The sequence below is a fragment of the Pongo abelii genome, chromosome 3, assembly GCF_028885655.2.
Source record: "Pongo abelii isolate AG06213 chromosome 3, NHGRI_mPonAbe1-v2.0_pri, whole genome shotgun sequence".
Lineage (NCBI taxonomy): Eukaryota > Metazoa > Chordata > Mammalia > Primates > Hominidae > Pongo > Pongo abelii.
Genome location: NC_071988.2, coordinates 48980615 through 48994648, shown reverse-complemented (window position 1 = coordinate 48994648; position 14034 = coordinate 48980615). Strand labels below are relative to the sequence as shown.

The window sequence follows — 14034 nt, the reverse complement described above, 5'->3', positions numbered from 1 at the left end:
CTCTGTGGCTAAGAGCTATTCAAAAATGGACATGCAGTTCAACTCTGGCCAGTGGTATGTGAGGGATAGTTGGGAAATTGTTGAGAAATACTTCTTTTCTTCTAAAATAAGTCAAACTGAGAGATAACTCCTTATTGTTTTCTCTGAATATTGTTGTGTCCCAGTGTGACACCTGAGACTGCTACAACTCTATGAGAAGCAAGCTATAAGAGAAACTAACCTGAGGACAATGTGGACTCACAAAGAATACCAAAGTAGAAAGACAGAAATAACCAGGGTCTCATATCACACATTTGAGGGGCTGGATCAAATGCCACTGAGAACAGCCCAGCTTTTGATATTACTATTATATTAAATAATATTTTTTCATATTGTTAACACCAACCAGTGTGAGGCTGAAGTTTTAATTAATTGCAATTGAAAACACCCAAATGAATACACATACTTAAACATTAATTCCCATAGCCTCAAGAATCTTCCAAAAATATGGAAGGCTTTTTATCTGAAACTTCAAGAAAGGTTTTAATTCAAACTGTATTATAACACAATTTTGGATAGTTCAAACAAGGACTTTTCTATTACACATATACAAAAACATTTTTAAAAAAATACTATAACCCACCAAAGAGAGAAACTTCCTGTATATTTTATGCAATTTAAAGCACCCATTACATATGCTTGATATACTAATTACAATATATTTCTAGCAATTCTTTGATAACAGGTCTTTAGTCATATGCTTGGTAAGTAATTCTGAGATTTCTTAATTCATTCAAAAAATACTTATTGAAAATTTTTGCTGGCTGAAGGTGAAATGGTTAACCATACATACTGAAGGATTTTATAGGCTGGGGGAAATACAAATATTAAAAAATGTATATGTAAACAATTAACATAATAAAAAATGGTAACAAAAATGAAAGATGCTCTTATATGTCTATAATAAGGAAATCTTATCTAGAGTAAGGAGTCAGGGAAGGTTTCTCTGAGAACATTTAAATGAAGACCTGAAGGATCATCTAATTAGGGTGAAAGCAAAAGAATGAGTTGCACATCTCACATTTTAAATCAAAAGCTAGAAATAATTAAGCTTAATGAAAAAGTCATGTTGAAAGGTAAGACAGACTGAAAGCTAGGCCTCTTGTACCAAACAGCCAAGTTATGCAAAGAAAAAATTCTTTGAGTAAATTAAAAGTGTTATTCCAGTGAATAAACAAATGATAAGAAAGTAGAACAGATTTATTGCTGATACGGAGTAAGTTTTGTGGGCTGGATAGAAGATAAAACCAGCCACATACAACATGTGTTAAGGCCATAGCCTAATCCAAAGCAAGGCCCTAACTCTCTTTAATTCTTTTATTCTATAAAAGCTGAGAGAGGTGAGGAAGCTGCAGACAAAAATTCTGAAGCAAGCAGAAGTTAGTTCATGAGATTTAAGGAAAGAAACCATTTTCATAACATAAGAGTGCAAGGCAAAGCAGCAAGTGTTGATGTAGAAGCTTCAGCAAGTTATCCAGAAGATTACTTAAGATCCCTGATAAGGGTGGGTAAACTAAATAACAGATTTTCAATGTAGGCAACTTTCACAGCTAGAGAGGACAAGTCAATGCCTAGCTTCAAATACCTGCTGACTCTCTTGTTAGGAGCTAATACAGTTGGTGACTTGAGGTTGAAGCCGATGCTCATTTCCATTCCAAAAATTCTAGGGCCTTTAAGAATTATGCTAAATCCACTTTGCCTGTGCTCTATGGATGGAAGAACAAAGCCTGATGACAGCACATCTGTTTACAGCATGGTTTACCAAATATTTTAAGTCCACTGTTGAGACCTATTGCTCCAAAAAAAGAGAGATTCCTTTCAAAATATTACTGCTCATAGACGATGCATACCTGGTCACCCCAGAGCTCTGAAGGAGATCAATGTTGTTTTCATGCCTGCTAACAGGAGTCTATTCTGCAGCCCATGGATCAAGGAGTAATTATGACTTTCAAGTATTGTTATTTAAGACATACATTGATAAGGCTATACCTCTCATAGTAGTAACTGAAAGCCTTCTGGAAAGGATTTACCATTCTAGATGCCACTAAGAACATCTGTGATTTATGGAGGGAAGGTCAAAATATCAAAATTAACAGGAATTTGGAAGAAGTTGATTCCAACTCTCATGGATAATTTTGAGGGGTTCAAAACTTTAGTGGAGGAAGTAACTGCAGATGTAATGGAAAAAGCAAGATAACTAGATTTAGAAGTGGAACCTGAAGACATGACTCAAATGCTGCAATCTCATGATAAAACTTGAACAGATGAAGAGTTGCTTCTTATGGATGAACAAAGAAAGTGGTTTTTTGAGATAGAAACTATTCCTGGTGAAATGTTGTGAACACTGTTGATATGAAAAGAAAGGATTTAGAATGATACATATGCTTAGTTGATAAAGCAGTGGCAGAGTTTCAGAGGACTGACTCCAACTTTGAAAAAAGTTCTGCTCTGAGTAAAATGCTATTAAATAGCATCACATGCTACAGAGAAATCTTTATTGAAAGAGTCAATTTATGAAACAAGTTTCATTGTCTTATTTTAAGAAATTGTCACAGCACATCAACTTTCAGCAATCACCACCATGATCAGTTAGCAGCCATGAATATTAAGGCAAGACCCTCACCAGCATAAAGATTATGACTCACTGAAGTCTCCAGTGATTGTTAGCATTTTTTTCATCAATAGAGTATTTTTCATTAAGGTATGTGCCTCTTTTAGATATAAGTTTTTGCACATTTAATAGACCACAGTACAGTGTAAACATAACTTTTACATGCACTGGGAAATGTAAAAAATTTGCGGCACTCACTATTGTGATATTTACTTTATTGCAGTGGTCTGGTATAGAACCTGCAATATCTTCAGGGTGTGCATGTATTAAGTTTCACCTCCCCTTCTATATGACCCACCCAGTTGGCTGGATCCATACTTCTTAGGTCTATTTTTTAGTTCTGTGAGATATCTCAATGGCCTCTCAATTAATTCTGTTTTTTAAAACACAAGTTCAATTGTTTCAACCAAAATAATTTTAACCACCCACATCTAACAGCCCATAAAATGTTTCTTAAGGAATCAAATTCTGTTACTTGTGACTGGGTATGTGAAAACACCTAAGGAGACAAAAACAGAATTAAAATCGTGACTGAAAAAGAATTCATAAATTGTCCAGTACACTCTCTTCTGAAAAATATGTTATATTACTTGTTGATGTTGAATATTTTTGGTATGCTATTCCTAGAAATAATTCAATATTTTGTCTCCTATTCAAAGTTATATTAATTGTAATACATTTGAATTTATAATAAACACCAGTTCTATTTTATTTTATATATATATAACATGGAGGCTAAACAGAATGTGCTATGGCTATGCAGTTTCTGGCAAAATAAGTAACTAAATACATAAAAATAAATTTTAAAACACAGTTGTTTTCAATAAGCAGCCAAGGTTCTTCACTTAGCTTCCTGTATGATTGATTTAGATATTTGTATTTCAGTGGTATTTTGCAATCCAGTTCAGGGGGAGGAGCTATGATGAAGATATAATTGTCCTAGAGAGATCAACAATGTTCACAGCTAATATAATCTGCATATTAAATAAACAAAATTAACATGTCCCAGAATGTGCCTGTCACATTTCTAAAGGGCCATGTGTGAAAGAGGTAATCGGTATGTTAGAGTGCTGCATACGAAGACCTTTGAGAGCTTCTCATTCTTGGAATGCTCCCTTCTAATGCCAAGTGGCCTTATCATTGCCCAATCAACTCAAAAAAACAACCCAAATGCTATTTCTTAAGATTTATAATTTTTAAATAACCACTTTTTTTATTTTTGAAGATTTGAGTATGTATTAAGTAATTCATTAAGACCTAATTAATTGTTATAATAAAATCACCTAATTCTCAAGATGTTTAAAAAGATACACCATATAGTATAGGATAATACAGAATAATTACATTTTAACTGTTGAGTTTTAAAAGAAAAATACCTTACAAACCGTGTGTATAGTTAAAACAATGTAAGTATTAAACTTTCTATAAGAATACCTAAAATTCTATTATTGAATTTCATATTCTGATAGACCCTACTTTTATTTCCATAAGTAGATCAATAGAAATTTACTTCTCTATTTGCATGAAAATCCATTAATTTATTATAGTACTGTATCTGGCTACAGATAAAATTCTGAAAAATAATTACAGCCAGGGAAAAAAGCTTATTTCATAGCTGTATGAATGATAATACCAATGTTTCATTAAGTATACTGAGGGATTTGGAATCTAGCTTTCATGTATTTTCTCCTATGCAGTTAAACATTATAAATGAAACAATAGTTTTCTCAACATCAGCATATGAATCAAAGAACATACAATTCTAATAGGTAGATTCCATTCTAAATAATGTTTATGTCATTTATTCTAATGCATAGATAACACACAATTCAAGCAGATAAACCACTACCAGGCATCTATCTAGAACAACTCTTAATACACGCCTGTTGAATGAAAAACTTCATCTTACTTAACATTTATTAAATTACTTCCAGAAAGGCAATCATGAATATAGAACACTTTATTTTTATTAGTTTAGACATATGCACATTAATGCTGCCTGAATTCCTAATCCACTTTAAAAAAATGTTTTTGAGGGAATGTTAGAATGACGCTTTAGTCTGAACTCTGACTTACCATTATCAGAAATAATACCTACTTCAGTTTGTTCAAGTTGGGAAGTGAGGTAAGAACATAGTCACAGTTGCCTTTACTATGTTCCTTGATAATGAACTGCAAGTCTATCTTAGCCATCCAAATTTCCAGATAATGCTCTAAGAGAGTCAGGGTAAATAAATCCCCACAATACAAAAGAAGAGAGCAGCTAATAATCCATTATCTTCTGTTGCCACAGTTTCGTTATAAGTAATGTTTCACATTCTTCTAAAAGCTGCTTTCAGTAGGAGAAATATGGTAGCTAAGCAGCTAACTGAATTAAAATGAGAAGAAATTAATGGTTTGGGCAATTTTGAAGAAGTAGTACACTGACTAAATTCTTGCTGCTCTTATTAGATCAAAAAGTAAAGAACACAAGAGCAGTCCTAAGCAAGCATTAGTTGCCCAAAAAGAATAAATCATGAATGTCAAGAAATCTAAGTCTATGTCATTTAAAGAGGACACATTCCTTGAGTTAACTTTACTGAAAAAGATTCTGCTCATTCTGTGAAAAAGTGAAGGTACTTGTCTCAACCATTTTTACCTGATAATATCCGAAGAGCCCAACCACAATATTCCATGAGTTAATATTTTTTAAAGTGATATGATATACAAGCTATGAAACAAAATAAATTGATCTTTCCTTTACCTAGCAGAAATCATGGCCAAGTACCATCCAAAGCAACTGAAGTTTGAGATTGGAAATTAAAGTATAATCTGGGTCTACTAACCACCACAGTGCAAGATGATTATGGAAGAATGAATGATAAAAGGGAGGGGAAGGTAGGCAGTAGGGCCACAATGGGACAGGAAATGTCTCACTGATTTGCTAGAGAGGAGAGATAGATGATACTGTTGACGTGGTTTCAAGGTGGTGTCTATGCTAATATGGCAAACCCAATCCTTAACAAGCCTCTACAATCTATTCAAGTCTATACATATGACTGAAATAACGAATTCAGTGTTAAAGATAGGAGTATCACAAATAACTTCTTTTTAATCTATTTTTAAAAACCTTTATCAAGGTCTGGTACGGTGGCTTATGCCTGTAATCCTAGCACTTTGGGAGGCCGAGGCAGGTAGATCACCTGAGGTCAGGAGTTTGAGACCAGCTGGCCAATATGGTGAAACCCCATCTCTACTAAAAATACAAAAATTAGCCAGGCACGGTGGTGCACGCCTGTAATCCCAGCTACTCGGGAGTCTAAAGCAGGAGAATCACTTGAACCCGAGTGGCGGAGGTTGCAATGAGCCGAGATTGCACCACTGCACTCCAGCCTGGGCGACAGAGTGAGACTGTCTCAAAAAAAAAAAAAAAAAAACCTTTATCAAGATAAAGCTGCAGGGGCCAAGGCCATGGTGCCTCGCACCTATAATCCCAGCACTTTTGAGCTCAGGAGTTCAAGAAAACCCCGTCTCTACCAAAAATAGAAAAATTTATTTGTGCGTGGTGGTGTGCGCCTGTGGTCCCAGCTACTCCGGAGGCTGAGGTGGGAGAATTGGAGAATTATCGTTTGAGCCTGGGAGGCAGAGGTTGCAGTGAGCAGCGATCATGACAGAGCAAAACCCGGGCGACCAAGCGGAAACTGCAGTCTTAAAGAAAAAGATGAAGCTGTAGGTTATTTTAGTTTTTATTGTTTCATTGATTCTCCTGTTACTTGACATCAATGTATTGCACTAAAGGCCTCATTCATTTGGGGTCCTTCTGCCTGTTCAGGTTTATTTGCCTAATCATAAAAAGAAGCAGTGCAAAGCAAATACAACAATCTGTCAGTGGGCATAAGAGTAGTAGATATAAGAGTTAAGGCAGTTGTTTGGCACCTTGTAGATCAAACGATTAACTAGATTTTGTTTTTTTCTTTTTGCTTACAATAGTAATCTAGACACACCCTACACTCTGTTTTGCACTGAGTTGTTTTGTTTTGTTTTTCTATTTTCAGAAGTGAATGCTTGCCAACTTGCTTTTATCTTATCTTACCTGTTGGAATGTGTCTTCAAAGTAGTTTGACATTCTAAGTATCTAAACCAGCAATTTTTTTTTTTTTTTTTTTTTTTTTTTTTTACATAGTACAAAAGACTTTTCAATCCTTGATACTTAGTTTTGAGAATCATGCATTGGGAATGCTGCATTGGTCATTCCATATATTATATTCTACAAAAAATAAAACAAGACCAGGAAAAGACTTCATAAACTTGAACCATATGAAATTGCCTGTATTCAATGGTTTTTTTAACCTACAAATGGGGCAATTTCATATGGTTCCCACTTGTAGATTATACTGTATATTTTTATAGTTATATTTTAAATTATTTTTATTTTATATAAAGTACTGAATATGTGGGCTGCTCCAATCACCTGATAATAATGCTACATAAATTGTTGAATTCTTCAAAATACTCTATATTCAAATTTTGAGCAGTAATCAATTAATTATAAAATTTTCTAAACTTTGCAAAAAAAATAAAGACAAGTTAATAATACATTTTAAATAATGGCCAACTACAGAAAATTAGTTAAGAGTCAAAGTTTAGTCATATATGATACTGGAAGAAAATATAACATACGGAATCTGAAATAGTAAATGCAAACATCTCTGATTTGTCTTTGAATTGAGTTTTGAACCTGGATTTTGAATAAGAATGTTCCTGAAATACTAAGTTGACTGTGCTTCATAATAAATAATGAACCCTTATAATCCTTGTATGATCCAAGGGTATAAAAACTTTCTTGCTATTTGTCCCTAAATATTCACTCACTACCCTAACACACCCAATCCCACACTCCAAAGACACAATATCCTTTTTTAAAGACTACTGCAAATAGCTGCTTAAAGCAACACAGACTTATCTTCTTGGTCAAGATACTGGTTTCCATGCTGTCTTCCTACATTTGTTTTATAGTGTTAAGAGGTCCTGCTTAGATCTTCCCAAGACTTCTTTAAGTGCAATGGGAAGCTATGCCAGTATTTAATGTTTTCAAAATGCATTTCAGAAATTTAGCCTTCATTTTCCTGCAGATAAACAAAAATAGGCAGTAAAATGTTATCTTATAAACTGGAGATCTACTTTTTAAAAAGCTAGCCATTAAAGAAATGAAGTGAATTAGCAACATTTTTTGGAAAAAGTACAAAATGTTTACTTCATACTTATCAAAGTCATAGTTCATATATATTTGCTTAATTCTTTATCACGTTTCCTCCTCTTCCTCCTATGGTGTTATAAACACCATAAAAGTAGGAATTCTGTTTGTTTTATTCATATATGTGTGTGTATTTGTTTTTATACATCTGATATGTGTATATACACACAGGATATATACAAACACATATGTCTACATATAATATATGTAGATATATACATATGTGTATAATGTGCTACTAGTATACTATAAGCTAAATTATTTGTTGTATTAATGAATAAATGAAACTTTAAAATCTAGTCTATAAGCATCTATCTGATGTTTTTATCTCTTAAACAATAAATCTCCATCAGCACCACAACTTAAGGTTACTTAAAGTACATTCTCTCTAGTTTTCAGCTTTTTACTTACTTTCTGAATTACTGAATCTCAAATATCTCACAGGCCTTCTTTGAGAAGATATGTAAGATATGTGCATACATAGATACATAATAAACAGTAAAACTTGAAATTTTCATTTACTCCTAACCTTTCCTCTTTTCTCAGTATCTGTTCTTTGGTTTTAGCCATATGAAATCATAAGTCAATGTACAAATGTTGAGAGTCTGCAATGTGACAGGCAATGTGTTTGGCACTAGCAATAAAGGGAGGGAGCTCTCTGCTTGAGCAGAGAAATATAAATGAAAACAAATTAGCATACAAATAGAAGAGTGCCAATAGAAGTATACACAATGTGTTACATATGTTTGAAGAGAGGACGGCTGTACTTCAGGAACAATTAAGATGTGAAGGTAGGAGAAAAATTTCACAGTAACTTTGTTATATCTTGAAGGAAGACCATGGAGTCTCACTAAATGTCAGGAGAAACATTCATTGTAGGCAGACGAAACAACAAATACATAAGCAGTCTCTCTGCCACGCCCTTCATTTAGTTCTGCAAAAAGTGACAGTAGCACCATCAAGCTGCACTGGCCCACTCCAATGGTTCTAAATTGCATTATCATTTTTTCCTCTTGCTTAAATCAACTTTTATTATGTAGTATGGAAATTTAACCGGGTGCAAAAGGCCCTTCATAGTCAGAATGATCACTTCAGCTTTATCTGACAACTTCCAACATCTATTTTTGAGTGTATCTCAAGTCTCATGACCCTTGCAAGGGCTATGTTCTCTCTACCCAGAATACCGTCTTTCTCCTACTACTAATTCTGCTTGCTTTTAAAAACTAAACACGGTTATTACGTATTCAAAGAAGCTTTTATGAAATTGAATGTGCACCCCTGTAGCAGCATGTCAGTATTTGTTTTTTCACATTGATCACAACGTGCCATCAGAATGTGGCTTATTGATTTGCCTCATCACAAAGGTCTCAACTTGCTGATAACTATCTCTCTTATCTCTGCCTCACTTGCAGAGGGCACCAAATACAGGGACCCATGAAAAAAACTTAAATAACCTACAATGTGGGATACTTTAAATAGTTCTCTAGTGCCTTAAGAATGTTAATGTGTTCTCCATATTAACTAGCCATTAACTCTTTGAAATCATAGAATTAAGCATTCAAAAGGACTTCAGGGCTGTCTAACGCAGTGTATTAAAAAATATTTTTGACCATGACCCACAGTTAGAAATGTTCAACATCATGGCCTGGTACACATACTCATATATCTGAATCTGAATCTGAATCATATATCCATAATACAATATTTACACTAATACTTAAGATATAGAAAAAAATAAAATTAATACAAATCTTATTTTATTAGTATTTAAATACACCAACAACAAATGAATAATACCAAAATAAACCAAAGAATAAACCAATAAACCAAAAATTGCTTTTAGCTATCCACAAATATTACTTCAAGGCCCATTAATGGTGACAACCTCACCCCTCATTCATTTACTTATAAACCTTCCCCACATTTCACAGATGAAAGTGAGGTCTTGAGAAGTACCAGACAAAAGAGTCCAAAGTTGGATCTTGAACACATCTAAATGCTGGTACTCTTTCTACTTCACCAAAATGAGAAAGACAGGGCTTTTGCTAAGAAGCTATAGTCTATCTGACTAATTCATTCTTTGAGACTAGATCCCTTGGGCAAAATACCTTTACTAATGAATTCAATAAACCCACTGTCTAAGCTTCTTATCTTTATACACAAGCTATATTTTTTGACAGAATATTTGTTTTAAAAGCAGATCTGATTTGAAATCTAATTAGCAAGAATATTTTAAATCCCCCAAATAATAAATGTTTGAGATGATGGATATGCTAATTACTCTGATCTGATCACTATATATTACATGTATTGAAATAGCACTATGTACCCTATAAATACGTACAATTATTTTATGTCAACTTAATAATAAAACAAAAAAAACCCTCAGAACTCGAATAAACTTTGGATCAAAGCTGATGAGGCTTCGATATAGAAATTTCATGTTGTAATGATATTTTCAGGGTGGAAAAGTGAGTGTTTAGAGATGATGCCATAAGTTGGGAAGAGAAGAACAAGGCTGATAAAAAACACATAGTGAAGAATTCTGAAATAAATTAGAATAAAAGAACTCCAAATTTTTCTAATTTTTTAAAGAAATTTTTAGCATATTATATTTATATGAATGTTAGTTAAATATAAAAGTTTTTTCTACTGTACATTTTGTCTTATTCTGTCTTTATCTTGATAAATAAGAAATATACTTTGTTGTATTTAGTAAGAAGTACAGATAATATGCTATATCATGCTATCATGATGGGTCTATATGGGAGATTTATGCATGAAATGGAAGTCTTCCTCAGGCTTATGCTGTCATTTGAAAGTAAATTAAGGAGGGCAGGAACACTTATCATTTAAGAGTGTCAGAGCCTACAGCCTTTAAGTATTTAGGTTAATTGAAGACAAAATCAAATGACTGAACAATTAAAATGATCACAAAATCATGATTAAGTTGGAAACATCAGTCAGTGCAGAGTATGTGGGAAATTTGTGTCTGTAGAAAGATCAAGAACCTTTTAAAGAAACAAGACTAGACTTAGCACAAGTTTGAATGAAATCATCCATCAAATACCAATTATTCCTTTTGAAGTCTATAAAACAATAGCCTGAATATTACCTAAACATAAATATATAATACAAATTTATTTACCTTAAATTCAATAATTGATCAATTATTTTGGAGTTCAATTATGATGATACAGAGTCTAGATTTTGTTAATTTGATAATTTTTTACATATGAGTATTTTAATTTTAATCATTTCACTCATGATATACACAATAACCTGTCATAGTTTCTATTAGAGTTAAACAAATAAAAATTCTAATAGACTCTCCTCTTAAATTTATATTTAATTTTCCCAGAATATACATCAATAAGCAACATATGATAAAAATGTACACCATGCTATGGAACATGGAAAAGTAACTAAATGGGCTATATTAAACACTTTATTCTTCGAAGTATAAGTTTTTCTAAATGTCTTAAATATTAATATAGTTAACTTATTACCTCATATCATTTCTATTTCTTTTATTTAGAAACAAAAAACACCACATTGGCCTCTGTTGTTCAAAAAAATTCTGATATTTAAAAACAACAACAATAAAACTTTCATATAAAATACAATAACACACATTAAAACTCTAATGTTTAAATCAATCTCCACCAGCCAACATCTGTACTACCTGTCTCAGGAATTGTAAACCTCTGTCCCCACTGATAACCTTTACTGAGAAAAGCTGAATACTTACGCATACATCATGAACCCAGGACTGGGGCAGCTTCTATTCAGTCACCATATGATCTGTATCAGCAGGTTAGGACTTGGAGGCTGCAAAATAACGACAGTCACTGGCAACAAGAAAGGAAACAAGTTTGACAGGTTTAGTGAGTGAGGTATGCAGTCTTCTAGCCTGATAAGAACAAGAACATGATCAATTTGTGCCAACTGGCTCCACACAGTGAACTAATTGTCAATATCCGCATAGAGAAGCTCCAAGTAGTAGAGGGCTCAGAATGTGCAACTTGTGATGATTCAGAAGACCACACTTTTCCAGTTGGGGAAGTATGATAAGCATTGAGGTGTGGCCCCAATTTGCTTTCCAAAAAAAAAATTAACCAACAAAACAAAACACACTAGAGCACACTGATGGCACTTCTTATTTGTTCATTAGAAATGTTCAGTCTCTTCCCTTTGAGGGAATAACAAGGTGTAGTGGAGTGGAGAAGACCTGAGTTATGAACCAGGGCACTTGTCTCAGCCATTATTCGGCTTATTGGGACTTACTTTCCTCTTAAGGAAAACGGCAAGACTGTATTAGCTTTTCTTAATACTGTCCATTTTAGCTCTAAATATAATAGAATGTATTGAAACAATTTATTTACCCCAAAAAAGGCAGAAAAGGAAGGTAAATATCAAAAGTAAAAACGTATTTTCTTCTTTCTTATTATTAGGAATAACTTTGTCCATCTTAGTGGTAAGAATTCCCCAGTATTTACAAACTGTCCCTTTAAATACTTTCATGTATCTATAGAGAATTTAGTATAAATACATGAACTTCTTATAAAGATCAGAAAAGTTACAAAATAGAAATTACAATTTTAAGAGCTACTAAGGCTCAGAGTCAAAAGACATTAAAGAAAAATGATAAATTTGTATTTTGGTTGTACAGAATATCTTCATCTAAAATGCTAAAAATGCAATGTGCCTCTAATTGTAATACTTTCATTATAATGCTCTGCAAAGGTATTAAAAGGAACTATATTTTCCAAAACATTTGACAAATGAAAAAAATGAAACAGATTGTCAGTTTGTGTAAACACCAACAATATGACAAAAGACATATGACAATACAATTTTGAGTAGAACTAAAAATGTCTAAATAAGTAGTTAATAAAATTTATCAGTCAGTTCACACTGAAATCTATAACTTCATTTAGCAAAAGTAACTTTCATCTTTGGAGCATTACTTTTTTTCAAAAGTAAAAAATTCCAAAATCTAACAAAAAGGTGCTAGAAAAATTGTATTCATTTTAGTATATAAATATAACTGATTATTTTCATTTTTATATAGTATATGTAGTAGTATTTGTGCTAATTTGAAATTAACATTGTGTAAATATTATTTTTAAATGGTTTTAATGTTTACATTTAATCATTTCACATTAATAATAAACTAATACTTTATAATCCTTATTTGTTAAAATTCATAAATATATTCTCAGCCTCTTATATTAGTAAATAATAATACAGCAGACAATAAGCTCTGTGGCTTAACTGAGGGAAATTAGGCTTTATAAGAAACATGTGCAAGTAATTACAAGCAAGTCCCCGAACCAGCTTTGAGGATTCTGGATTAAAACATGTGGTATGCATAGATTTATTCTCTCAAGAAAATCAGTGTTTTCATATTGAATCACAGGACATGGTGGGTGGAACTTAGGAGATACAGCAATATTTACTTTAACCATGTTTAAAAAGTTAAAGATTACAGTAGAAGCTGTTTTATTTTTAATGACTCAAAAATAGAGATTTAATTGTCTCCCATCGGAATATTTTCTGTTTGGCCATTCTTTCAAATGATCTTTTATTTGAATAGTTTTAAAGTTTGTGTTTATTGGTTTTTATTTTCCCCCTCCTTCGGCTTTCAGTGACTATGTAAAATAACTCATTTTTTTTCCCTGACATAATAGCTTTACCACAGTGGGGTGACAGTATACCAGGCTACTAGATAAGCTGCCTGGGTTCAGTTTCTGCACTGGCATGAATTACCTTTGTGAAAATAGGAATGTTCTTAACCTTTCTACATCTCAGATCCTCCCTCTGTAAAATGGAGATAATATTTGTCTCTAATTTAAAGGAGATAATAAATGTAAAGGACTTAAAATAGTATCTGTCCCATATTAATGTCCTTAGCACAGCTAGGTACTTTATTTTTTCTCACCCCCTTTTTTTTGTGATTAGCGCTATATTGCTAATTGTTCTCAATAGACTTCAAAAGTGGTACTCTTCTGTCTATATGGCTCTCTTTTCAGCAATATATTGTCTCAAGTTCTTTGCCTCAATTGTGATAAATAGGAGGAAGGGTACTAAGATGAATGACTAGAGGCACTTCACACTTGCCTCCTCCACTAAAAGTACCAAAATTAGT

At 32.9% G+C, this 14034-nt stretch overlaps 1 protein-coding gene across 1 annotated transcript in view; it reads right to left on the bottom strand.

Annotated features, from left to right (window-relative positions):
• Window positions 1–11694, bottom strand: part of LOC100432101 (transmembrane serine protease 11F) — a 73808-nt gene extending 62114 nt beyond the window's left edge. Inside the window, exon 1 of the mRNA XM_002814738.4 lies at window positions 11635–11694. Coding sequence (XP_002814784.3) covers window positions 11635–11645 — 11 coding nt within the window. The 5' untranslated portion in view covers window positions 11646–11694. The remainder of the gene's footprint in view (window positions 1–11634) is intronic.
• Between the last annotated feature and the right edge of the window lie 2340 nt (window positions 11695–14034).